At 36.3% G+C, this 27066-nt stretch overlaps 1 protein-coding gene across 6 annotated transcripts in view; it reads right to left on the bottom strand.

The window, feature by feature from the left end:
- The window catches only part of MAK (male germ cell associated kinase), a 57392-nt gene that overhangs the window by 26517 nt on the left and 3809 nt on the right, over window positions 1-27066 (bottom strand). For 4 of the 6 annotated variants that reach the window (XM_012753630.3, XM_020280115.2, XM_012753632.2 and 1 more), the window contains exons 2-9: window positions 21781-22110; window positions 15745-15799; window positions 14907-15028; window positions 11899-11978; window positions 10693-10825; window positions 8535-8706; window positions 7067-7234; window positions 2809-3114 (exon numbers count right to left, since the gene is read on the bottom strand). In XM_012753630.3, coding sequence (XP_012609084.3) covers window positions 2809-3114; window positions 7067-7234; window positions 8535-8706; window positions 10693-10825; window positions 11899-11978; window positions 14907-15028; window positions 15745-15799; window positions 21781-21881 — 1137 coding nt within the window. In that variant the 5' untranslated portion in view covers window positions 21882-22110. Of the gene's footprint in view, window positions 1-2808; window positions 3115-7066; window positions 7235-8534; window positions 8707-10692; window positions 10826-11898; window positions 11979-14680; window positions 14754-14906; window positions 15029-15744; window positions 15800-21780; window positions 22111-27066 lie in introns of those variants that run through there. The other 2 variants (XM_012753631.3, XM_012753633.3) reach the window with 2 other exon arrangements.

Raw genomic sequence — 27066 nt, 5'->3', positions numbered from 1 at the left:
CAGCCACGAAAGCCACTTGCTGAGGGCGATGGAACAGGAAGGCGGCCCAGCCTGTTTCCTTTGGAAGCTGCACAAGCTCCAGGGTGCCTGCCACCCAGCTTCTTGTTAAGTGAGGAAAAACAACCCCTATTGTTTAAGCCACAGTGGTTGGTGTTTCTGTCATAAGTCACTGAATGTAATCCTAATGGACACAGAGAGGGAAATCTGAGTCTGATTGTCTCAGAATGGTGGCACCATTAACAGAAATAAGGAATGTGGACATCCTGACTTGGGACAGACAATGAATTGGTTTTATACAAATTCATAGAGTGGTTTGGGGCATATAAACAGCAAAATCACCAAGGCAATTCAAAACCAGCAAATAGAGCTTGGAAGGAAGGCAGCCAAATACAGCTTTGTTGGCAGCAAGAAGATGCTTTAAAAATGGATATGCTATTGCTTGAAGCTGGTGCTGTCATAAGGATGGATAATGACAAAAAGTGGTCTCTGACAACTTCTGTACTGTTATTTTCTTTGCCAGAGACAACGATCTCCAGACTGAAGGGAATACAAAGATCTGAAGTTCCAGATGAGTAGAGTTAATAAAACAACACACTTCACTGAATTCAAGCCTCCTTTTCGTGGCACTGTATTTTAGGGCACTGATGCTGAACACTGCTGAAGAATGTCAGTGACAGCAAAGAAGCATGTATGTCTGGGAAAACTATAAAGGGGCAAATATAAATTATTTTCAGAAAATACAAGGAGGATTTTTGCAAACTGTACGTTAAGTTTGGTATACTATGAAAGCAAAAATTCTAAAATCAATTATTAAAGAGAACGTTTATATACACTAAGGGAAAAAATGGTGAATCTTAGAGGCCCATTGTTTTTCATAAAGAGCAAAAATGAATGTGTTGGATGTAGTACATGTCCACGTCAGTCAAGTGGGTGACAGGATGTTTCATGGCATCCTTACCACTGAAATAAAGTGGTGAAAGCACAGCAAAGGTAGATCAGTACATAGTTCCATAATCTGACCAAGACTTCTGACTAATGGATCAATGTCAATCTAGAACAAGGTTCTAGTGGCCTGCCCAAAGGCTCCCTGCTGTTCTGTTCATCATGGAAACACAGGAGAAAAACAAACAACTAAACAAATCCATAGTGGCAATAAGCTGGAATGGCCAAACTGAGAAGAAAAAATAAGGGTTCAAAAATAACTAGAAATTTGAGACATAAAAGTGAAGTCTTGCAACTCTTTGAATCCTAGAGATCAAATATATAAGTAGAGGTACAGGATATGTGATTTAGCAGAAGCATTTATAAATGCTTCAGGTAGACTTAGAAATTTCAGTTGACAGAATGAATGCTCAGTCCCAGCTCTGGAACTTACTAGCTAGGTCAAATTCTAGGGCTAGGTTACTAGGCACTGAGAGAGCACACACGGGCGCCCAGCACAGTGCACAGACAGCACTGAGCAGCTGCTCAATACATGTTAACTTTCTTTCCTTCCCTCTCAGTACAAGTCAACATTTGATGTGCCAAGAAAAAAAAAGGAGGGGAGAATGCAAACCTTGGGAGCAGGAGTGAATATATGGTTTTGGAATGCTGGAGGAGATTTACTCTGCCCTGTCCTCCCTATGCTCTGTCTCTGTCTACCTCTGGCAGCCTCATTCCAGGTGGGAAATAGGCAGGTGAGGGGATTTAAAGGCTCCTTCACACACAGGATCTTAGGGTCACTCAGTGGTTGGTGAATGATGTCATATTCAGAGCATGTCCGGGAAGGAGGATGTTTTTCCTAGGAAAAGGGCAGATAATACAAGAGCAATCTTCAAATATCTAAAAGGTTGCCTTTTCTAGAAGAGTGATTAGATGTTATTAAAAGCTATCTAAAACCAGATTTTAGCTCAGCATAAGGAAAAATGTTCAGAACTGTCCAACAGATGAAGTAGACTCCCCAGGACCCTGGAGGTTTAAAAACAGTGTGGACAATTATTAATTAATTCATTCGTTCGTTCAACAAATATTTATTGAGAATCTACCTACCATGTGGGAGGCACCATTCTAGGTTCTGGGGCTATACTGATAAACAAAACAAACATTCCCAACCTCGCGGAGCTTTCATCCTAGTAGGAAGGGCCAGATAATAAATGATAACATGAAAAAAGTAATTAATAATATATTAGACTGTAATTACTGCTATTGGGGGCTTAGGAAGCCTCACTTATACTAGGATGGTGGGGGTGGTTGGGGACTGGATAAGGAATTGGATACAGTGTTAAGATCTCTTTCAGTCCTAGAATGCCATAATGCAAACACATTTGGAAGTGTACACCCCGAGGGGACGGCTAAATAATATGGCACTTGATGAGCTCCTGGAACAGAACAAAAGAAGTAGGAAGAAGAGGTTTTATACTATGCCTGACAATTAAAAAATAAAATAAACCTATTCTGTTCATGTTCATTAGCATTTAAAAACTGTAAAATTGCAGTACTGTTAAAATACTTAAGATTCAGGATCAGTACTCTGGAGTACCTGATTCTTTTTCATTCTTTCTTTGAATTCTTCTACATCAAATGAACTGTTAAAAGGACGTCTGTAGCATGCAAACTTTATTACTTTCATTCTGAAAGTTTTTCTCTTTATAAACCATATTAGAATTTTTAAGTTATCTCATTCCAAACTTCTACCAGAGGAACCAGGGGGGTTTTAACATACCATAATTCTTTTATATCTTCCCCAACATAATTAGAAATGCCTTGAAACAGAATCCTAATTGTGTGAGTCAAGCTATTTCATGTCAAGTGTCATTACTGGCTACTTACACATGGCATGTTTTTGATGATACTTGGAAATAGTGGCGGTTTCTGCTGATTCTGTTGCTGTTGAGGTTGCTGGACACTCACGTTCTGTGGTGGCTGAATGGGCTGCAGCGGTTGGTGGCTGGTTTTTGGCTGAGGCTGTCCGACAGTCTGATCAATTATATCTGGCAGAGGCTTAGGTTCTAGTTCAACTAAAGATGGCTTCAGTTCTATTGGTTGCAGCTGCTTGTGTAAAGCCTGTTTTGATTCCAGATGATTTGAGGAAGGGCCTAATACCTGACCAACTTGAAAATATGGATGTTTCAATGCCTGTAAAAGCATGGAAATAACAAAAAAGAGAAAGTGGTTCCACCTAAATTTATTGCACATAAACTATGATTGTCTGGGCACTGGGCTAGGCATTTAGCATTAGCCTACATAAGCTTCAAAGATCAAGAAAGCACCCATATTTTCCACCATCCAGTGCCCGTATGTGGCCATTTCTAAAATATAACCAGAAAAGAAATGATTTGAGAAATAAATTCCATTAAAAAAATTTAAAAGTACGAGTAGAAAAAATATAAAAACTCACTTTTAATTTTAACATGTAGGCAAAACAACTGTTCCATTTATTTAAAGATTTTTGCATGAAAACAAAATCTAATCTATAAGCATTGGCTAACTGATATGATTAATTCACTCTAAAATACTAGACACTGATCATGGTTCAGAGTACATCAAAATGCATTAAGAATTAAGTTAAGAAAAACTTCCACATAGTTTATTTAAAATGATTAGCCACAGCTGTCTATAAAATTCAGGGTTATTCTCAGCCTGAGTATAACAACAAAAAATTTCTGAGAAAGGAGACTACAAATACATATGTGTTTATCAATATGCCAGCAAGGAGAAGACATTTATGGGAAGCAAATACAAAAATACTAATAAAAATCATCATTGGATTTTTACCTAGAGGAGGTAGGAGCTTGCATGGAGGAGAAAGGACCTCCTGATGTCTGGATAGCATAGTCTAAAGCAGTGGTTCTCAACTGGGGGCAAGTTTGTGCTTAGGAGACATTTGGTAATGTCTGGAGACATGTTTTATTATGATGACAGGGTGGGGAAATGCTACTGGCACCTAGTGTCTAAAGGGCCAGGAACATTGCTAAATATCTCATAATGCACAGCATAGCCCCCTACAACAAAGAGTTATCTGGTCTGAAATGTTAGGGTTGAAATTGAGAAAATATTCTAGAGAATGTCTGAAGCCTTCCATGCCACACAGCTGTGAAAAAATTACCCTTTCAGCATCCTATACCTGGGCAAAGGAGGGAAATTCCCAGCCCTGCTGCCTCGGCTGTTCCTGTTTTCTGGGGACGTACTCATTAACAACGCCAAGCCCTGGTCCCATGACCTCAGCCAGTACCCACCTGTGTGGCAACACAGCCTTGACCAACAATTAATCCCTTCTCACATGTGAAAGGGCAGTTTTCAGAGGACAAGAAAGCAGCTCTGTATTTTATTAATAGATGGTCTTTGAATCCTGCAACTTAACCAAGCTTTCTCCCTAACTAGATCTTTCTGCGTCCACTAAAAGCAGGGCTGTGAAACAGTGCACAAGAAAGAGTTAGTTAAGGGTATGGGGAAGGGCAGAGAGGTATATTCTAGCAGAAGTAAAAGGAGTTTTTCTTTTAAGATGTTCCCTACTGCAATTGTTGTATAACTACAGTAATATTGCTAAGTGGAAGGCAACAGATATAATTTAAATACCTCAGTACCTAGCACATAGAAGGTACTCAAATTCTGAATTAAGTCACATTAATTAATTAGTATGTCAGTGCTCCTAAATTAATAATGTATATTTTGGAACTGGAACCTTTGAGGATGTGTTTTGTAATTTCAAGGCTTTGTAACAACTCTTCCCTTTTAAGATACCAACTGCCTTCCTTCCAGAGGGGAAACTTTAATATTAGCATTTTTTTCTATTTATGAAGGGAATAAGTGATCACTGTAGACAATAAATGATCTCAAGAAAAAAATAAAAATCATCTCTAATCTCAACACCCAGAGACAACCACTACTAACATTTTTGATATTTTTCTTTTCAGTATTTTTTTCTCATCATACAACATATATAGTTTTTAACAAAATCATATTATATGTATAATAGCATTTGAGCATGAGATATCTGCTAAATTATTAATTTTTAAAATATTCATTGTTAATGGTGGCAGTATATTCCAAATTCAAGATGTACATAATTTAAATTTGGAAACATTTAGAGATTAACTTTCAATGGGCAGTTTTCAATTATACTTAAACATCTTTGAGTCTAAATATCCAACTTTCTGTTTTAAGGCTCTTTATATATATACATCACAATATTGCTTTCTCTTACTAAGAGCGATGTAAAGTGGTATCTCATCTTTATTGCATTTTATGATAGTAAATAAGAATTCAACATTTAAAAAATATTTTTGGTAATTTGTATGTCTTTTCTGGTGAATTTTTTTCATGTCCCATGCTCACTTGCCTTTTTTAAATACACTTGAAAAACTTACTATATCTTTATTACAAAGATAATGAATATTTAGAAAGATAAGAAAATACACAAACATTTCAGTATTTTCTTATGTTTTTATAGGAACCTTATATTAAGGATACTAACACTGTCATACTTGCTAAAAATAAATTTTGCTATCTTGTTTTTCCATTTTAAGATTTTTACATAGAAAAAAATTTTAATTTTTATGTAATCAAATCTTCTGAGTTTTCCTTTTGTGGTTTCTTCTATAAGTTTTATACCCATTTTTCTTACCTTGAGATTGAGCATGCATGTATGCTTTCTATAAGTTTCTAAAAGTTTAGGTATTTTTTTTTACACTTTTTAAATTTAATCCTTCTGTTATCTATTTGTAAAGTATGGTAAGTGGTAAGAACCTAAATTTACTTTTTTCCTAAGAGTTAGTGAATTGTCCCAGTATCATTCACTGAACAGTCCTTCCCCCATTTATGATGCCACGTCTGTCTTTTCCTGACTTATACGTTCTGGAATACCAAGCTATTTGTCAACCTGGATGCCAGTACTTTCACTGTTGTTATTATTGTCAGTTACACATTACTCTACTATCTGATGCGGCAAGCTGTCTGCCCCTATCACCACTCTAATTACTTATTCTTGTTTTAACTCGCCGTGACTATTCTTTCCTATTTGTTCTTCCAGATGACCTTTAGAAAGCATTTTCTCAAGTTTAATCCAAAAAGCAAAATAATTTTTTGTAATTTTGACATAGAATTTATATTTCAATGTTAAGAATACAATAAACCTTATCACTTTTTTTATTGAAGCCCTTTGAGATAAAAGCATGGTGTTCTAAAGGCCAGAAGACTTGCTGTGCATGTGTAGATGTTAGCAGGTTAGTCACAAAGGTATAAAGTGTGGCGTCACAGTGCTGCCCTAATGTGGGAGCCAGAGACTGAATATTATTACTCAAGTCCTAGGGAAGGGTGACACTGTTGTGTGAAGTGATCAAGAATCCCAGCTCTAAACCATAAAGACAGCACATAAAGTCCTACCGTGCTGAATTATTAAAGAGATGCCTTTTTGCTACCCGTGACAAGTTCCTTCATTTTGTTTTTTGAGACAGAGTCTTACTTTGTTGCGAGGTTAGAGTGAGTGCCATGGCTTCAGCCTAGCTCACAGCAACCTCAATCTCCTAGGCTCAAGCAATCCTCCTGCCTCAGCCTCCCGAGTAGCTGGGATTATAGGCATGCGCCACCATGCCCAGCTAGTTTTTTCTTTTTTTTTTTGTATATATATTTTTAGTTGGTCAATTAATTTCTTTCTATTTTTAGTAGAGATGGGGTCTCACTCAGGCTGGTTTCAAACTCTTGACCTTGAGCAATCCTCCCACCTCAGCCTCCCAGAGTGCTAGGATTACAGGCAGGAGCCATCGCACCCGGCCAAGTTCCTTCTTAATTAGTCTGTCACATGTATAAATTTTTATCATAATAGATTAATTCCTTTCAGCCCCAACCACATAGGATTCTTCATTTGAACTACAAAACACAGACAACCACTGCAGTGGCTATTTTTGCAATTTTCCCATGGATCTTATATACCTAAAAATTAATTCATTATATATACTGGATGCCTTAGGGCTTTAGGGCTTAATTCTCTTGCTGAAACTTTGGCAATAGACTTGTCTTTGTAAATGAAAACGTCCCTCGTATCATAAAACCTCAAAATGTTAAAAAGGTATAACAGTGAGATTCGTCTTACCTGGCTTGCTGTTGGTCGTTTCTTTGGATCCCAATTCAACATTTCAGTCATAAGCTGAATAGCTTCATTACTGGCATTTGGAATAAGAGTTTTTAAGTTTATAGGAACACACTGGGGAAAGCGGAAATTCATAGAGGATGCAAGCTGGTATCCTTCTGGCCAGTCACTCTGTTTCAGGAACATACAAAGTATGGGTAGGAGAGAGCAGAAAGAAAAATTGTATTTAGTAATCCATTTAAAAACAGAATAGTAATATGAAAATCATTCATGTGTGAACATTTTAATGTTGATTCATATAAATAACAGACCACATATACAATTCATTCAATGCTACAAACAAAAATAGAAAGAACATTGAATGACAGGAAAAAATGAGAAAGTACTTTAATAAATTTCAAAATATTAAACTCCTGTCTGGTTTTGGTGATGATGATGATGATACCTGGGTGACTTTAAACAAATAAGGGCAAATGCTTTACAAAAAGGCTGGTTACTACAAAGATCCTAATTATATATTATATATAGCCATCCAGTGTTAAAAATTGCACAGAGCTGGGAAGTGACAATCATGTCAAAGGTTTAATATCTACATTCTCTTGTCTAATGTTAACAAGACACATACTAATTTAATTAGGATATACACACTTACACTTATTAAGCACATCTCAGAAAGTAAGGTCTAGCTGAAATATAATAGTTAATCAAAAAGTACTCAGTTCAAGAAGTCGAATGCCCACGGCAGAGTTATATAAAAGGAAACAAGAAAGGGTTAAGGTCCAAGGCACCAAGGGTTAAAGAGCTGATGCCAACAGACAATCACAAAGCAGCCAGCAATGAGCCTAAGCAGGTTGTCTATGTAGCTGTCAGCTGGTCATCAACCCAAAGTTACACTCTCTATATACAGAATTTCCTTAAGTTTAAAAAGCGCCTTTTTTCTTCAGTCTGGTGGGATTCTGGCTTCTTGCAATCCTTATCCTACCCCGATAAAAAGAAATATAAAGATGATAAGAAAATTAACAATTAAAGCATGTGCCTATTTAAAAGTAAAATATCAGATATCTAGGTAAAAATTATAATCAAAAGTTATACAATTAATCCTAGCACTCTGGGAGGCCAAGGCAGGAGAATCCCTTGAGGTCAGGAGTTCGAGACCAGCCTGAGCAAGAGTGAGACACCATCTCTACTAAAAATAGAAAAAACAATTAGCCAGTCAGCTAAAAATAGAAACAAAAAGTTAGCTGAGCATGGTGGCTCATGCCTATAGTACCAACTACTCAGGAGGCTGAGGCAGGAGGATCACTTAAGCCCAGGAGTTTGAGGTTGCTGTGAGCTAGGCTGACACTACAGCACTCACTCTAGCCCAGGAAACAAAGCGAGACTCTGTCTCAAAAAAAAAAAAAAACAATTAAAAGCAAAGTAGAAAATTATAAATAATCAAAAGTTATAATTTAGGGACAAGAGTACTTACTTTTTTGGGAGTCCCTAAAACTTGGCAAATCTTAAAGATTTCATCAACCTCACTTGTCCCTGGGAAAAGTGGCCTTAATGTATATAATTCAGCCATTATACTTCCAACAGCCCACATATCAATGGGAGAGCTATAAACTGAAGATCTTAATAAAACTTCAGGAGCACGATACCTATGAAAATAGAAAACAAAACAAAAATGGCTATTTTGATTGTAATTTGAAACACTGATGGGCAGTGACATTCTGCTTTGGTCATGTGTTTCAATCAAGGAACGGGGATTAAGTGCCTTCTGTGTTTCAGGCATTTGTACATGCTGGGGACAACTGGACATAACACATGTTCCCTGACCACAAACAATGGGTGGGGATGGAGACAAATGTAAGTGAAATGTTCACGTAGCCTCCGAAAGGAACGCAAATGAATAAATATGGAATTAAGTGCTATCCCATGTATTAAGAAAAAAGGGAGAAAAAGCTTGTTACAAAGCATTATTAGGTCCAGTATATATTCACATGGAAGACAGAAAACAAAAGATTAACAAAGATTATCCCTGAGTGGTGGATTTCTTTTCTTCTTTTTATCACTTTGAAAGTACTGATGCCCTCAATTGACTCCTCTCTGTAGACAACAATATTGATAATTGAGACAAATATTTACAAGAGCAAAGGTGCCTGGTAAGCCCAACACAAAGTCTGGTAAATGGAAGATAGTTTCAATTCTAATTCCTTTTTCATATTGAAATGTATAAATATTTCAGTCCAAATGTTTTATAATACTGTCTTTTTGCTTTCATTCAGAGTACAGTAGGTCCTCAAATAACATCACTATGTTCAACATCATTGTTTTGTTATAACGTTGATGAGAAAAAAAATTGCTTCCCAACCGGTGCTGTCTGTGCGGAGTTTGAACGTTCCCTCCCATGGCTGCATGGGTTTTCTCCGGGTCCTCCACGTGCCAAAGCTGTGCACGTCAGGTGAACTGGTGTGTCTGTGTGGTCTGAGCACGGGTGTGTGCGTCAGTGCGCCCTGTGATGGGGACAGTATCCAACCTGCCCTGGCCCTAAGCTACTGGGACAGGCTCGGGCCACCCATGACCCTGAACTGGAAAACAGGTACATAATTATTTCCCTTGTTTTTGTTAATCTTTCTTAAATGTATGTATAGCTCACATTTATTTCAATGTTTAGTATTAGAAGTGTTTTGATCTTTATTTAGAAGTTGAGTGATGTTTTTGTAACCAGAAATATGACATAAAAACTTCACTCTTGTTTGTATCAATTAGCTGATGGGAAAATTGGTTTGTTATATGTTGTTTCACTTAAAGGTGCAGTTTGAGAACCTATCGACAGAGTTAAGGGATGACTTACTGTACTTTGACAAATATTTTTAACAGCTTTATTGAGATATAATTTATATAATGTACAATTCATTCATTTAAAGTATACAATTCAATGGCTTTTAGTATATTCACAGAGCTGTGTATCCATCACCACAATCAATTTTAGAACATTTTCATTAACTCCAAAAGAAACCCCATGCCTCTTATTCATCTATCTTCCTTGTCCCCAGCCTTAGGCAACCACTAACCCACTTCTGTCTCTATAGATTTGCCTACTCTGGACATTTCGTATCAGTGGAATCGTAGGCTATCTGGTCCTTTGTGACTAGCTCATTTCACTTAGGTAATGTTTGCAAGGTTCACTGATGTTGGAGCATAAATCAGTATTTCATCTTTTTATTGCTGAATAATATTCCATCATATGTATATGGAATATTTATCCATTCATCGGAGATGAATATTTGGGTTGTTTCTACTTTTTGGCTATGTTGGTGACTCATAATATTTTTAATTTGCGATGTAAGCAGCACATGTGAGCAGCATGAGGCAAAGATTTTTCTCTTGTTTGTTCACTGCTGTATTTCCTGTGCCTAAAACAATATTTGGCACATAGTAGGTATTCAATAAATACTTAAATGAATAATGGAATTCTTTTCCTTCTTTTTTCATTGATCAGAATAATAATGAACCAATACTTTCCCTTTAAAGAATACAAAATTCAGTTTTATATAGAGCCTCTAGAAAGATATGTGATAATCCATTATAGGAAAACTTCAATATAGACTTAGGCCTCAGGAGAGCTGCATAAAACTACTCACCATCTGGTAGAGACATAATCAGTATATGGTGGCTGTGACCTTAATTCTCTTGCAAGTCCAAAATCAGCAATTTTCACAAGTTCTGGACCCATACAAAGCAAGTTTTCTGGTTTCATGTCCCTATGAAAAAAGCCTTGGTAACACAGAGAGACAAAAACAATAAATCATGTTTAAACATAGCTTTATTTGATTTATAAACAATATAATTTAGCCTATCATAATTAGAAACATCATCTTAAAAAAGAAACCACTTATGCCCTAAAAAGTGATGGGATGGCCAGGCACAGTGGTGGCTCGCGCCTGTAATCCTAGCACTCTGGAAAGCCCAGGATCATTTGAGCTCAGGAGTTCGAGACCAGCCTAAGCAAGAGCAAGACCCCATCTCTACTAAAAGAAAGAAGTTAGCTGGACAACTAAAAATATATATATGTAAAAAAAAATTAGCCAGGCATGGTGGCACATGCCTGTAGTCCCAGCTACTCAGGAGGCTGAGGCAGGAGGATTGCTTGAGCCAGGAGTTTGAGGTTGCTGTGAGCTAGGCTGACATCATGACACTCTAGCCCGGGCCACAGAGTGAAACTCTGTCTCCAAAAAAAATAAATAAATAAAATCACAAAATCACATTCGCTTTTTAGACTAATAATTACTTTGGGTTGATAGATATGCAAAAACTACATAAATTAAAATATATAAACAAGAAATTCACAGAAAACAGAACAAGTACTTGCTTTCATTCTACTCAGAGAATAGATACAACTAAATGTAAATACAAGGAAAACTATAAAACACTCTAAGAGGGTGCTTTAAACTATTTAAATGTTAATAATTGGTCATGCTAGATGAAAGCAGTCTAATCTTTTCCAAAAGAAGAACCTTTTTTTTCATTTCCATAATAAATTAGGGGAATGAGGTTGCATGTTGGGTTTATGATGACTAAGGTCTGATGATCAAACTTAAAAAATTCAAGTTTTTAATAGTTATAAATTATTATAGGAAGAGAGTTATAGATTATAGAAATTCCACTTTATCTCATATAGGACTAAAGAAATTCTAAATTCTTTTAAATAAAAAAGTCAGTATGCATAGGCATATACCCCAAACTTGTAGTTATCTAATAGAATATTATTTAACAGTTCATACAATTTCTATGTACAATCTTGACAGTAATCTAAAGAGGCAGAGAAATGAGACTTAAAAAGAACCTACCATGTTTATGGATAAAAGCCAGGCCTTGCAATATTTGATACATAATATTTCTGATGACTGACTCAGGGAAAAACTTATTTCTGTGAAGAAATGAACACAGAGTCATGTAATACTGTTAAGCAACCAACCAATCAATCCAAAGATTTATATTCTTCCTGTCTTGGAGCCTCTGCTGGCCTCATGATACTGGCTAACGGTATGATGTATAGATTTACAGTGTTAAAGGTCAAAAATTTAAAATGTGAAAATTAGGGGTGAATTCATTTTGATGTTTGTCAAAAACTCAAATCCGAAACTAAATATATTACATACAGCTAAACTCTAAACTGTCCGAAGAGGAGCAAAGTAAATTGGAAAACAGAATCACTATCAGATAGACCAAGCATGCAAAGCTGTATCATGCAGGCTTTAAGAGTTTTTGCGGCACAAATGCTTCAGTTGTAGTCCGCGTATTGGAACTATATGATAGAAATATAAGAGCCACAAAAGAGCCACTTATGTCTGCTGTCCCCAACATGCTGCCCACAGAACTCCATGGCTCCCACCCCCACCCCCACTGTTCCACTGTCCATGGGAAAATAATCAATATAAGATTAATAAATTTAATTTTTATACTAAGTTTTCAAAATCTGGTGTGTAATTTATATTACATTTGCAACACAGCTAAGTTCAGCATTTTAAGAGCTCAATGAGCCACATCTGATTACTGGCTAGTATATAAGACAGTACAGCTTTTTATGGTATTTACAGAGTCTAAAGTAAGATCCTAATAAGGGCTTAATTAGTGCTGAAATATTAATCTCTGCCAGGCTACCAATTAAAGTGATCAGCACTTTAATTATTATAAGCACAACTCATTATTCTCTCATGAGGGCATACTATGTTTTAGAGGTTATCATTTTAAGCTTTTAAACTTTACCATAATTTCAACATTTTCTAACATCTTTATTTCAGCACGATTGATTGGATTAATTAGAAGGATCAATTAAAAATGCTTTCAACATGGAGGAAATGGCCTATTTTTCTATATTATATTTCAAACTATATTATATCCCTATATTATGTCGTAAAATGTCCCATCATTTAAAGCATTAAGATACCGAATGGCACAGAAAGAAACAATAGACAGACAAAAATAAACACTGGTCTTAACTCAAATTAGAAATAGCATTGATCATATGTTACTGAAGCTGAAAAGGTAAGATTACTCATAATCCCACCACTCAAGAAACTTTTGATTTTTCAGTATTCTAATCCAGTCCTAATCATTTGCATACATGACTTTTATATTATGTATCAATGTTACATAAATACAGCTTTGATTTGTTTTTCCACTTACAAGCATTTTCATAATCTTTATAATTATCACCTTCAATGGCTACATAATAATTCCATCGATATTATATACTACATATAATTACCAACCTATTCTCCCATTGACAGTCATTTATTTTAAATAGTTCAAGGAGAAAATGAGGCTTAGTATAACTATTTAACAGAATATAATGTTTATGGTAACTATAAAGACTATGTATCAGCATAAAAAAGTACTGCTAAGTGAGTGAATCAAAAAATTTTATTATCATTAAAATTACAACTAAGTAAAAAGCATGCATGCCTACATACAAGGGCTAGAAAGGACTCTGGAAAAATAAAAACTGATTTTGGGGTAGAAATTTACTTTTATTTTAACTGACATTAACATCATAATGATGTCAGCCTGAAACACAACAGGCATTCAATAAATATGTTTTGAAAGAAGGAAAAATATGATTAAAGAAAAATTCACTTACCATCCTTAGACCATGTGTGTGTGTGTGTGAGAAAGAAATAGAAATCATCACATTGGAAAATTACTTTATTTCTAAGTATTTTAGGGTCTTTTGCTGAACAACTCTCATTGTAAAAGCAGGCAAAATGGACTTTAATCTCCTAGAAGTGACCAGAACAACATCACCAGAACATTATCTCCCCAAGGCCATGGCAGAAGACTTGAAGCTATCTCTTTAGAGATCCTGCCCACACATTTAACACATTGATTGCCACACTAGAAAAAGAAATTTTTCCTAAGGGCCATGGTGTTTTATTATGAAAATAGAATAAAAACTTAAAAAACAAAACGATCCTTTTTAATTTAATAAAAAATTTATATTTTATTGTTTTGTGGTTTTTTTAATAAAAAATATAAAAACTTGAAAATTAGTGATATAAAAAGTAATATGAAAACATGAAAAATAGTTCATAAGGATAAAGTGTTTTTCTTGACTTGTCAGGCTTAATTGTAATTTAAAGGTAAACATAAATAGAAAAATGAAATTTATTGATTTCTATTCATTTAATACACATTTTTAGTATTAAATTTTCAATATTAGTTGTAACGATAAGAACATCAACAAGTAACATTTTGTCAAACCAAACTGCAGGGTTTTGGCTAGGTTTTGCTTAAGGAAGCCCTAGGCTCATAATTTACATGAGTTAAATATAACTCACATGGCAGTTAATGTGTTAAAAATTAAAATGAGAATTTCCTTAGAATTGGTAACACATGAAGTTTTATCACTTATGCATCCTAATTAATACGTTTCTTAGGTCCTTTCTTAAAAGCTACTTCATTCCTTTCTCCATTCATTCTTTCATTAGCTTTTCTTAAGATGCTTAGGAGAACAACAGAGATACCTTTCTCAATAGCACCCAACACCAGATTTATTACTGAATACTATAGATAGATTTTTATTTTAAAAAGTATAAGTAGACAGTATGTGTGTTTACATGAAATACTGACCTTGACTTTTAAGGATTTACAACAGAAAAATGGTGGCTATGTCATGGCTGATTCTTCAATGTTAAATGCTACCCTTTGATACAAATAACAGAACTAATTAATTTAAATCTACCTCTTGGAGTGATAAACCTAAATATTACAAAGAATGACATGTTGAAAGGATCTTAAAAACTCATGGAGGAAATAACAGGGAAAAAATTACAATTTTCATAGAATAAAGACATACCTATCTTTCATTAACTGATAGAGGTTTTCCTTCATGTATTCGAATATAAAATAAAGATGGTCATTTTCTCTGATAACTTCTTTCAGTTTAATCACATTGGCATGGTTAAGCTTTTTCAGAGACTGCAAAACAACAAATAATCATTAACATTTCTTAAAGAAAAGTTATAGAAGTTGACAAAATCTCATCAATGATAAGTATGATAATTACCTTAAGTAACTTTCTATTTCTTCTGGATTCATTAATGAATTACATTTTAATATCTACATAATTTTAAAACTTCTTAGAACATCTATGTAAAGCAAGCAATAACTGCTTTAAGAAATGAATGCTAAGTACAATAAACCAAGTCACCAGTAGCTACCTAACATTTCAATCTGTCACATTTTCCTCTCAGTCTGTTAAATACAGCTAACTTTTGTCTGACTTTACCATGTGACATGCTATGCAGACTTCATGTCTCCAGAAGTTTATCCAAGTCTTTAAGCATAAAATATAAGGAAATGGTTTGTGGTAATTTAAAAAGTTGACTTTCCCTTGATAATATGAATTAAAATGTTCTTTATTTTATTTGTTATATCTAGATTACTTATAATAAAGTGATCTTTTAAAAGTAAAAATGAACTTTCAAATATGAGAGTATAATTGTATCCTGTTCTCCACTGACACCAGAACAAGAAGAAATGAGAAATTACTTTACTTTAGGAAGAAAAAGGAAAAACATAAACACAAGTATCTTTGGAATGCTTCCCACAGAGAACAGAATAATCTCAGCTACTGTCCTGGGCATGAGTAAAGTTAAGGCCTTCTTGGGTTCTTTTCATCTTTAGGATTTTACCTTAACTTCTCTTAAGTTCATACATTCATCCCAAGAATAGAACTTTCTCTTCATCCTAAAATAAATTTTAAAAGTTTAGTGTACAGGGACTGAGGATTCGAAGACATAAATTACACCGTTGGCTTTTACTGTATCACTGGTTCCCTCTGGGGAGGCTTTATTGCTCATCCCTCATCCTGGTAAGGAAATCCCCTCCCTTCCATCTCAAGGCTACTTGGTAAAAGCTCATGTCTATATCATATCTGAAATTCTGCTTTAACAAAAATCAGAAAAAATTACCATTAATCTTCTTTCCTGGATGAGTTCTTAACATTTCTCTAGCAAGTTTAATTGTGCCTTTCTAAAGGGACCCCTTACAAATTTCCTCTCTTCCCAGAACTTGAGAAAGAAATTTGAAACACTATACTTCAGAGGTGGGTAGGAAAAGAAATCAGAAATTTTGGTAGCAAATTTAGTCAGTGATTTGATCTGACAACTTTTATATCATTACCTCAGTTTTAGACAAGAGGCCCATAAAGTTAAGTGATTTAAAGTCAGTAAAAATTCAGAAGTAACAAACTTTAGAAATTGCTTTCTGGAATTTTGTTCTTTATTTCTCCTCTTCCATCCCAATGTTGGTTACCATTAGAGATTAAATATATCAAAAGAATATTTAGGGTAATGAAGTATTTCTACTATATACACCATAAATAGTGGTTGTGTTTTATATGAACAGATTTTTAGTTACCATACAAAAAAGGAGATAAGAAAAAATAAGAAATAAGAAATAAGATAAGAAAAAAGATTCATAATCTAAAAAAATATTGTCATATGCAGATATGGGAATTACAAAGCTAGATTGTTAAAAATAAAAACTAAATATGTCCTACTGCTTTCATTTAGCATTATAATCTCCTGTTGAGACATTCTAGAAGATACTCAGGAAGCTTAGAATTGCCTTTATTAACTAGAATAATTCTTATAATCCAGAAATTATAAATTATATGAGGGTATGGTACACAGGTAAGGAAATGAGTAAAGACTTGGCAACACAACTTCATGGTCAAGAATGTGGGCTGTAAAACTGCACTGCCCAGATCTAGAGCCTTGCTCAGCTACTTACCCAGTGTATGACCTTGGACAAGTTAACCCAGTGACCTCTTGGTGCCTCAAATTCCTTAGCTAGCCATAAAGTAGAAATTATTGCATGAGAAAAATTTGTTGCAAATTGCTTAGCTTGGCATTCAATAACTACTAGATGGTTTCATTTTTATCAATAGCTATGATTGACTATAATAAGACCTGAAGGGCATTACTGCTATTATTTCTAAAAAATCCTTAGTGAATCAGAATTTCATTTATAGTCATTCAGGTACCAGAAATTTATGAAGAAGCTTGATGAAATCAAGGGTTTGCTGGCTTATTAAAAGGCACCTTTCTGTGCTATAGATTTATAAAATGTCTTGCTAAAGTGCAAAAGGTAAATGTAGCACAATGATGAATTTAAAATAAAACAGAAGTCAATTTAAGTACAGCTATAAAAGTAGTTTAATAAAATGATTATATCCATCCAAAGCTGCACATATGTTATGATTCCTAAAAAGTAATGTCAGAATTTAGAAAGTATCCAATCTTTTAGAAGTCAGATAAAAATATATTCAAGTTACTTTTCATAATTCATTAATAATTGAAACTTTTGTCCTACTTGTAAAGTCTGCTCTCTTCATCCATATTTACCAAAATGTGGCTTTCTTTCCAGCGATTACTACTTCTCAACAATACTTCTCTAAGGTGACCCATGTATCTATCTACAATAAATATGTTTTCTTGCAAAATAATTATCCCAAAGACAAACCAATTTCTTATAATAGCTAAGAAAAGGTATATCCTTTTAGATTCCTTGCCCTCTTCTTTCATTTATTAATCCATACAACATATACTTCATGCCAGGGCAATGAACAAGTTAAAGATGGCTTCCCATCTAACGGAGCAAATGATGTTAAACTAGTTAATACATAACAGACGAACAGATTAGTTATATGGACCATGAGATAGAACAAAGGGATCTTTTAAAGATTTAATAGCCAGGCCCTTTTGATAAGACAAAATTTCAACTGAGACCTGAAAGACAGAAGGTCCTAGCATGTAAAGACAGTAAAAGATGTTCTGGGCAGAGATAGCTGCTGGTTAGAGGTTTTGGGCTGATCCTTATTTCTTTGATGCCCTGTGCTAATTTCACTGCTATTGCCAGCTACTTACTGTAAGAAAATGGTAGTGTTATTACTAGGTCACCTTTCCTGTGCTGCTTTTTCTCCATAGCATTTATCACCTTCTAACATACTATATAATATGCTTATTTACCCCCTGTTCCCAAAGGTAAGCTCCTTAGGGATACTCCCTTATGCCTAGATTGGTTGTGTCACAACCAATAAATATTTGCTAAATGACTAAATGAATTTCTAAACCCACGGGTGCCCCCTACACAGGCGACCCTCAGAAATGGAATTGTCTCTCAAGTCCTTAAAGGGCAGAGGGCTTAATAAATATTTGTTCACCAAACGAAGTGAGAGAATCTTACTACCTTCCTCTAGCACAGGGGTCCTCAAACTTTTTAAACAGGGGGCCAGTTCACTGCCCCTCAGACCGTTGGAGAGTGTGCACTGTGGGCCCAGGACGAGTCAGCTGCTAAGCAGGACAGGCAGCAGCGGCAAAAACACCCGGAGGGCCGGATAAATGTGCTAGGCGGTCCACATGTGGCCAGCGGGTGTAGTTTGAGGACGCCTGCTCTAGCATGAATTGTAGGGTATAGCTTTTTTGAAAAATGATAGCAGATAAGACAAGGTTTCTTACCAGTGACCTCAATTCAAACTCCCCAAAGGAAATTTTCAATAGGGGCCTTTTATTTTCTTCTTTATAGTATTCTCCCAACTTCTAACCACTCACCGTCTAACACATCCTAGCCAGTTCTGACTGCAATGCTAGACTGCTCAGAAGCTTTGCCTACTAAATAAGCACAGACTTTCTTCCCCATGTTCACACTGGCAAATACACCACCCTCTCTGTGCTCTACCAGCTGCCGTACGGCACCCTCGCTCCTCCAGGCCAACTCCACGATGGGCTCGTGCTCAGCCTCTACTCTCTCCTCAACACCATTCTTCACTGAGCACATTTAATTCTAACAGACACCACACCTGCAATGCCTAACTCCTGGTTCTTCTGTTTAAAAGATTTTTAGACTGAAAATACCATCTTCCAAATAATCAATTTTCCTTCAAGGAGACATGCTTACTGCCCACTTTGAAGATTAAGGATAGGCAGCTCTTTATCTGCTACACAAAATGTACTCAATATGGAATTTATTCTAAGTATTATACTTAGAATATTTACAGCCTAAATTGGAAGTACCTAAAATTTTATACCACCAAGCATGAGATGATTGAATATTATGGGATGTGGTTTGTTTTGGTAACCAATAGGAATAAGAATGGAGAATAAGGGGTCTAATATCTATAACTTTCAGGTAGTTTATTCCACTGCACCAGGCCTAAGAGAAATGGCAAAGCCTTCCTGTATGACTCTTGTAGGCAACATAAGACCAAAAACTCTCCTAAGATTCCATAGAATCTAGAACCCTAAGGAATGATGGCTACAGTGAAAATCACATAGATAATCCTGCCAGTAGCCAGGCTTCATGGGTTCTTAACTCCTCTGTCCTGCCACAGTCACTCACAGACGCCTTATTATCGTGAGGAATGGTTCTGCTCTCCAAGACCTCAACCATTACAGCTTCAGACTCTGACCATAACTCCTGTCCTTTCACCATCTTCACCCCAGAAACTGCTTTACACGCCCTCTCATTCAACTCTCTGCTACTCCTATGATTGCCGAGTGGCTTGGCTTGGCTTACCTCCTCAGCCAGCCTGGGTCCCATGGTCGGCCCTTCACCACTCCCCCCTCAAGATCACACACCTATTCTGAATGTCCCCCTCTCACAATGTCCCACCTCCTGCCTTGCATTCCTCCAGTCTGTTTTCCATATAGATCGGTAAAGACGGGAAGAAAAGTCATGTAAATGTTCCCAGTAGCTCCACTTTCCACGTAATCCAAGGTAATTGAAGGTGGATTTTTACTGGTACTTAGCGATCTTTTTGTGACTTTCTTGGTAACTCAGTATGCATTCTTCACAACTCTTCCAAGCTCAATGCCTCCACCACTACAATTCCCACTGCTCCTGCTCTACCTCCATCTGGCTTACTACTTCTACTGTTACACTGGAACAACACTCACCACAGCCACCAGTTATGTCAGGTTCCCAGATCCAAGGAACACCATGGCAGATGATATCATTTGAATAGCAGATGGCCATTTCCAGCCCTTTTCCTTTTTCCTCCTGGTACAGAGGCTGGAAGAGTGAAATACTCACTTTCTTGGCCTCCTTGGGAAGTAAGGGCCACCATGTGGCCAGTGCTGCCCAACAAGATGTGAGGGGGAGGTTCTTGGGGGCTCCTGGGAAAGAAAGATCACTACCTGATAAAAGATGAGAGAAGAGTTTGCTGGTATTACTCTGTCTTCCTCCCACCTTGAATATGGATGTAATGCCTAACGGTGAAATAGCCATAATGTGGCCATTAGGTGATACATTTGAGGACAAAAAAATGCTAACCATTCAGTATGAAGATAGGAAAGGTCTGGATTCCTTGGGTGCACTGTTGAGCCACTGAAAGCACTGGAATCATCAAATTCCAGATTTCCTGATATGTCAGAAAAATAAACTCCTACTTACTTAAGCCTTCAGTTCTGTTACTTGCTATTTATGTATTTGTTACTTGCAGCAAGATGCATTCCTAAGTAATCCAGAGCCTTTTAGTCATTAATTATTGCTCATCTTCCAGTTGAGCACTTTCTCTTCTTTAGATCTTTTCCTTGGGTTTGGATATTTTCTACATTCTCCTGGTTTCTCTGGTGGCTCCTTCCCAATCTTCTTTGTAAGACCCTATGCCAGGGCCCATCCTTTAAATGCTGGGGTTTCTCAGTGCTTTATATAGGGACTTCTTCCCTTCTATGTAGTCTCAATTACCATCTGTAGACTAACAATTCCAAGAGCATCAGCCCAGACCTCTAATTTGTGCTTTAAGTGCAACTATTCAATTGCTTATAGTTATCTTAAATCATTATGCCCAAAACTGAACTCAGATTTCCCCATAAGCCTGTGATTTCCCCTGTCATGATGAATGGCACCACCTCTATCCATTCAAGCCAGAATCCCAGGAGTTAGCATGGACTCTTCCCCTCTTTGACTCTTTCCCCCCAACACCCCGTCACCAGTTCCTACAGAGCCACCATCTGTGGGACTTTGTTATGGCAGCCCTAGCAAACAAGTAGATTGAGCCACCTTGAAAGTGGATCCCCCAGCTCCAGCCAAGTGTTCAGATGAATGCACCTCATGAGAGGTCCCAAGCCAGAACCACCAGCCAAGCACTGCAGAGTTCCTGACCCACAGAAACTGTATGAATTAATAAATGTTTGCTCTTATTTTAAATCACTAAGCTTTGGGGTATTTTGTTATGTAGCAAAAGATAAACACGGTGGGTTAAAAATAATTAAATTCACAATAATTAATTCTATTTAATTGGTAAGCTCAGGAAAATACCATATGCCGTTCAGAAGTCATTTGACATTATGAATACCAAATGATTTTGAGGCACTATTGTATTGAAGAAATAATAAGGTCTACTTTGTACTCCACTTTAAATTTGAAAAACATTCCAAAGATTACCTTTAGTTTCAGTCTAAATGTACTATGCATAAAAGTTTCAGCACTTACATCTTCTGCTCTATCAATGTAGCTGGACAAGTCAGAAAATTAAAGTCATATACATGGGAATCAGCAGAATTCCTTTCTGGCAATGTTTTTTTCCCAGAATGCCATTCCTCATTAGCCAAACTATCATGAGGCCTAAACTAGACCTCTCTCTGTGCTTGTACATACTCTTAAGCAAGCAAAGGAAAACAAGATCAGCGTTTTCAAAGGTGAACTTTGCAGTGCTCACACGGTACCTTTTGATGGCCACCAGCTCCCCGGATTCGTTGTTCTTGCCCATAAGCACACTCCCATAGGTGCCGTCCCCCAGCTGCCTCATGGTTGTGTACCGATTCATCTTGGAAAACTAAGGCAGCAGAAATTGTTGATTAAAATGACTTCCTTGTTGAATATAAATTTGAACGCTTCTGTATGTTTATTTGTTTTTGTCCTCACACTGTTGTTGCTATACTGGTGACAGGTTCATCATCATGAAATACAGGCTTATCCCCAAGATTATGTAGGTTCATGAGATAAAGCAATAAGGAATCTGGCAGGGAAACACTGCTTCCATTCTTATGGACACCCTATAAAAAAGAAAGCAAGAATAAAATGAATTTCCATTAAAGAGTTTCTTCAAAAATTTTACTGACAACCTAGAGCATGGGCAAAAATTATAAGTATATAATATAAATATTACTGTGTTAAGTATTATATTTGTCAGTAAATCATTTGTGCTATGTGAAATGAAGTTCACATATAATAAACTGATAATACTCATTTGGTAAATGCTTCATTTACATGGTACTGTGCTATTTATCCTATGAATGTTCAAAATTGGCCTAATGACTTATATGATTCATTTTTATTGAATATAATGTATATTATTCCAAATAATACTTGGAAAATAGACATCTTTGCTGTATAAATTCTTTGAATCAATTTTTGTACCATATTTAATTTAGCATATTAAATTTAAAACTGTACTGTTTGTAAACTCCCTGTAGAATACAAGTACCCCAATTAGGTAAGTTAAATATAAAGCAAACTTTTGTTTTATATGAAGGGAATAGCACTTTTAAAAAATTTCATATTCTATTTAAATAATATGCTATTTTATTTTACATTAAACTAAGAAAAATTTAAGTACTAATTAAGAATTAGTGTCCCACTAGATTTATACAAAGAAATAAAAGCTGCAAAAGTATCTTTACATACATATGCTTATTTGGGAATCTATGTGACTACTTTACATGGAGTTCAAGAGACATAACTAAAATTTTGGAAAGGTGAATCTCACTGAAGAATAGAAAACCCGGATTAGGAGAATGGAGACAGAAGCTTGAATCTCAAACCAGTGTCTACAACCACATATCATGGGCAAAGCTCTCAACCTACTGGACTGCAATTAACATAACTGTAAAACAAGGGCATTCCAGCTCAAATTCTGTGTCTATAATTATATATTTTCTAAACACTTTAAACACCACACACATAGTTTTGCAATTATTATATTTAAAAAGACACCCACAGATACACATTCTCTCTTACAACTGAAAGATGGACAAAATCACAAACTCAAAGTTTAGTAAAATTGCAAAATTTTAAATTTTAAAATTATAAAATTTCTTACCAATTCTTCATTATCACACTTACTTTTTGCCCCAGTGACACACCTGTGAGAGGCACTAAGATAGCAAAGGCCAGGTAAATGAGTGACCCATGTTGAGCTGGGGAACTGGCAGGCACTGCTGCTGGCACTGATTTAGGCATTGCTTTGGGCATTGCCTGGGCATTGCTTAATTGTGCAGACATTGTTTGACTGAGTCAGGATGTCTCAAAACAAAGTTTTCGAACTACCCTGATCAAAACAACATGGAGACAGGACAAGTTCCAACTGGATAGAAACAAGATGGTGGAGAAATTGACCTTGCAGCTCTTGACCTTGCAGCTTCATCATATATCTCATTACCATAAAAGTTCTAAGGAAACCTCCCACTCCCATCATGCATCTGACACCATGACACTTCTTGGTTGACTATATTTAGTCATAAGGCGGTGTCACTCTCATTCCAGGAAAATCCTAATTCCCTTTTCTGAGAAATAACATGAATATCCCTTTCCTTAGTTAGCCTGTAATTAAACTGTTCCTTCAACAGAGGAGGAAAAGGAACCATGGAGCCAGTTCTCGTCTGCAGGGAGAACTACTAGCCTCTTCTCTGACTGTGGAGTAGATTTTCTATATTTTCTAAATAAAACTAGCTTTCATGTTATACTGTCAGCTCACTCCTAAATTCTTTTTTGTCCAAAGCCAAGGACCCACTTGGACTTCAAGTGGCTTCCAACATTGGGAGTCATTTTTATGTGTCAATGTCCCCCTGTGACCCTTTCTCTCAATACTCCCCAAGTCCTCCAACTTGGTGGTGTCAGTGGTGCTAATTTGGCAGTGGTTGGGCTACTCTGGCCTTCTTCCTCAGAAGGGCAGCTCTTTTACACCGTTAATACAGCACACCAAAACAGAAGCTGTCGAGAGAAATCCCTGTTTACTTCTTTGTACAACAAAAACCCCATGAAACTTTTGGCACAGGAGCCCCAATTATATGAGATTGTACCATCTTCCAGGTATTCTAAATACAAATTGCAGAATATTAAAGCTGTGAGGACCTTGGAAGTCATTAAGCTCTCATTTGATAGTAAATGCTTTCCTCTAAATTGCTGCTTATTTTAATTAAAATTAATAATATTTACCTTTATATGAATATTAAAATAAACATAGGCCAGCATATTACACTCTTGTGCCTAATTATTTTCTACCTTTCCTGTACAGAGTCATATAGGCCTGCCCTTGCCATGTGACTTGTAGTTCCCACCACGTAGGATAGTATATTCACAGGCTGCCTCACCCCCTCGCTTGGACATGTGACTTTCTCTGGCCAATGAAACATGAGCAGACACAACACAGGCCATATCTGAACAGAAGCTTTAAGAGCTACCCTAGGATCCTGCTTTGGCTCTTCTCTTCACCAGGAGTATGGCACATCCAAGATGGGGGCTGCTCTTCAGCCTGGGTCCTGGGATGAAGAAGACACATGGAACAGGAAGAGCACCACTGCCAACTGCAGTCACAAGATGATGGAAGTAAAAAATAATGCTTTGTGGTTGCAGCATAATTTATGACTGAAGAAAAGGTGACCAACAGACATATCAAGGATCCTGGCACCTTTTTGTCCCTTTTAACTATAAAAAGTCACATAACTGATATATAAACTATGATACTAATAGCTCATAGACCCTTTTCTTCATGGAGAGGATAATGTAATAGATATTTACTTATGATGCTTAGCATGATATGATAATACAGGAATATGTATTATAAAAATAATGCCAACTATCAATTATCCTTTGAACAGTATAAGCAAAACCTTTTGAGCTGTTTATCTTAATTTTTCAATAACAACATTATGTAACACATCTTAATTTTCCAGAACATTTTCATGTAAGTCCCCCAACAATTCTGTAATGCAGACAGTGTGGTTGATGAGTTCCAAAATGTTAAGTGCCTCATCCAAAGTCACAGCAGAGATTATATAAGAACAAAGTCAAGGCCAAATCTGCTATAGTTCCTCCCAAAACCATGCACTATGGTCTCAATGTTTCTGTCCCCCGCCAAACCCAAATTCATATATTTAAATCTAACCCCCCAAGGTGATGGTATTAGGAGGTAGGACCTTTGGTGATTAGATCATAAGGGTGGGGCCCTCATGAATGGGATTCATGCCTTTATAAAAGAGGCCCCCAGAGAGTTCCTTTGTCTCTTCTGCCATGTGAGGAATCGGTCAGAAGGTGCAATCTGTGAACCAGGATATGGGCCCTCACCAAGTCACTGAAATCTGCAGGTGCCTTGACCTTGAACTTCCAGCCTCCAATAATTTACTTTCATTAAATACTCAGTCTATGGTATTCTGTTAGAGCAGCCCAAGCTGACAAAGACATCATGCCAGAAAGTGTTTGTTGACTTGGAATCAGACACTCTTTTTGTACGAGAGAGGCTTCGAGTACAGACCAAGGCCATGGCTGACAGAAATATAAAACCCCTGAGAGAAGGCACTACGTTTTTATACAGTATTATGATCAGATATTCTAATGCAGACACGATCTTTAAAAACTATTCACTAATATATTTAATAACATTTTATATACTTCTACTTTATAATTTCCATTTAATAGTCAAATCTATTGCAAATGGAGATAAAAATTAATAATGTGCTTATGTTATTGTTTGTGAGCTAACATCAGCACCTATGTTGGCAGAGTTTGGGCTACTGAGTGTGCTTTTTGTTTTTACTGTTTTTTTTTTAATTCTATCCTAATATATAGGCCTTTTAATTTTATTTTATCTTTTAAGTCTTTTATTTGAAAACAATTTCAAGCTTACAGATAAGTTGCAAAAAAAAGAATAGTACAACACAGAGAACACACAAAGAACCTGGATATACCTATTGTTAATGTTTTACCCTTTTATTCTTTCTTTACCTATTTGCAGAGAAGGGGTCTTGCTATATTGCTCAGGCTGGTCTCAAACACTTGGCCTCAAGTGATCTCCCACGTCTGCCTCACAAAGTGCTAGGATTAAAGGTGTGAGCCACTGTGCGTCCAGCCTGCCCCATTTTTGTTCATGATTTAAGAACTCTCTATATATACACACAACAGATACACACATAATTTTTTTCCAAACCATTTAAGGTTACCTTACATATATCAGGACCCTTTACTCCTACTGAAGATGAATATAATACTTTAATGAGCCATTCTAATTTTTTCAGTTGACTCAATCATGCCATTTATAGCAGTTTCCCCCTCCAGTACAGAATCCAGTTCAAGATCAATATTGCATTTAGTTGTCATGTGGCTATAGAGTTTGCAAGTGCATGACCAGGTACAATTTAAAGTAACATATAAAATAATACCAATCTTACATGCATAGTAACTGTAATTGACTTTTCATTATGACTCAAATGAGCTCACTGTAACCACAACTCCTGGGTTCAAGCCCCCCTCCTATCTTAGCCTCCCAGTAGCTGGGAGTACAGGTACACACCATCACACCCAGCTAATTTTTTTTTTTATATAGACACAGGGTCTTGCTATGTTTCACAGACTTGTCTCGAACTCCTGGCCACAGGTGATCCTCCCATCTTGGCATCTCACAGTGCTGGGATTGTAGGAGTGAACTACAATGCTTGGTCAGAAATTTATTGTTTAAAAAAGCAAATGACAGGGTAGCTAGATTCAAAACCAGGTATTCTGATTTTAAGTCCAGGCTTGCTTAAGAAGGAACTGTAAAGTGAATTGCTAAGTAGTCCTTTGGGCAGCACTTTCAAAAATTTTAAAGCTTTCCACTTATTAACTTATTTTTCAGTATAAGTCCCACCATCTGGAATGCCAGTATCTGATGGAGCAGGAAGGAATCATGATATTTATTAAGCTGTCAAAGAGAAGTGGTACTGACATAAAAAATCTAGTAAAGGTCCTTAAACCCTTAT

This window comes from Microcebus murinus, chromosome 15 (assembly GCF_040939455.1).
Source record: "Microcebus murinus isolate Inina chromosome 15, M.murinus_Inina_mat1.0, whole genome shotgun sequence".
Lineage (NCBI taxonomy): Eukaryota > Metazoa > Chordata > Mammalia > Primates > Cheirogaleidae > Microcebus > Microcebus murinus.
Note: the sequence above shows the minus strand (reverse complement) of the source record. Positions and strands in the feature narration are given on the sequence as shown.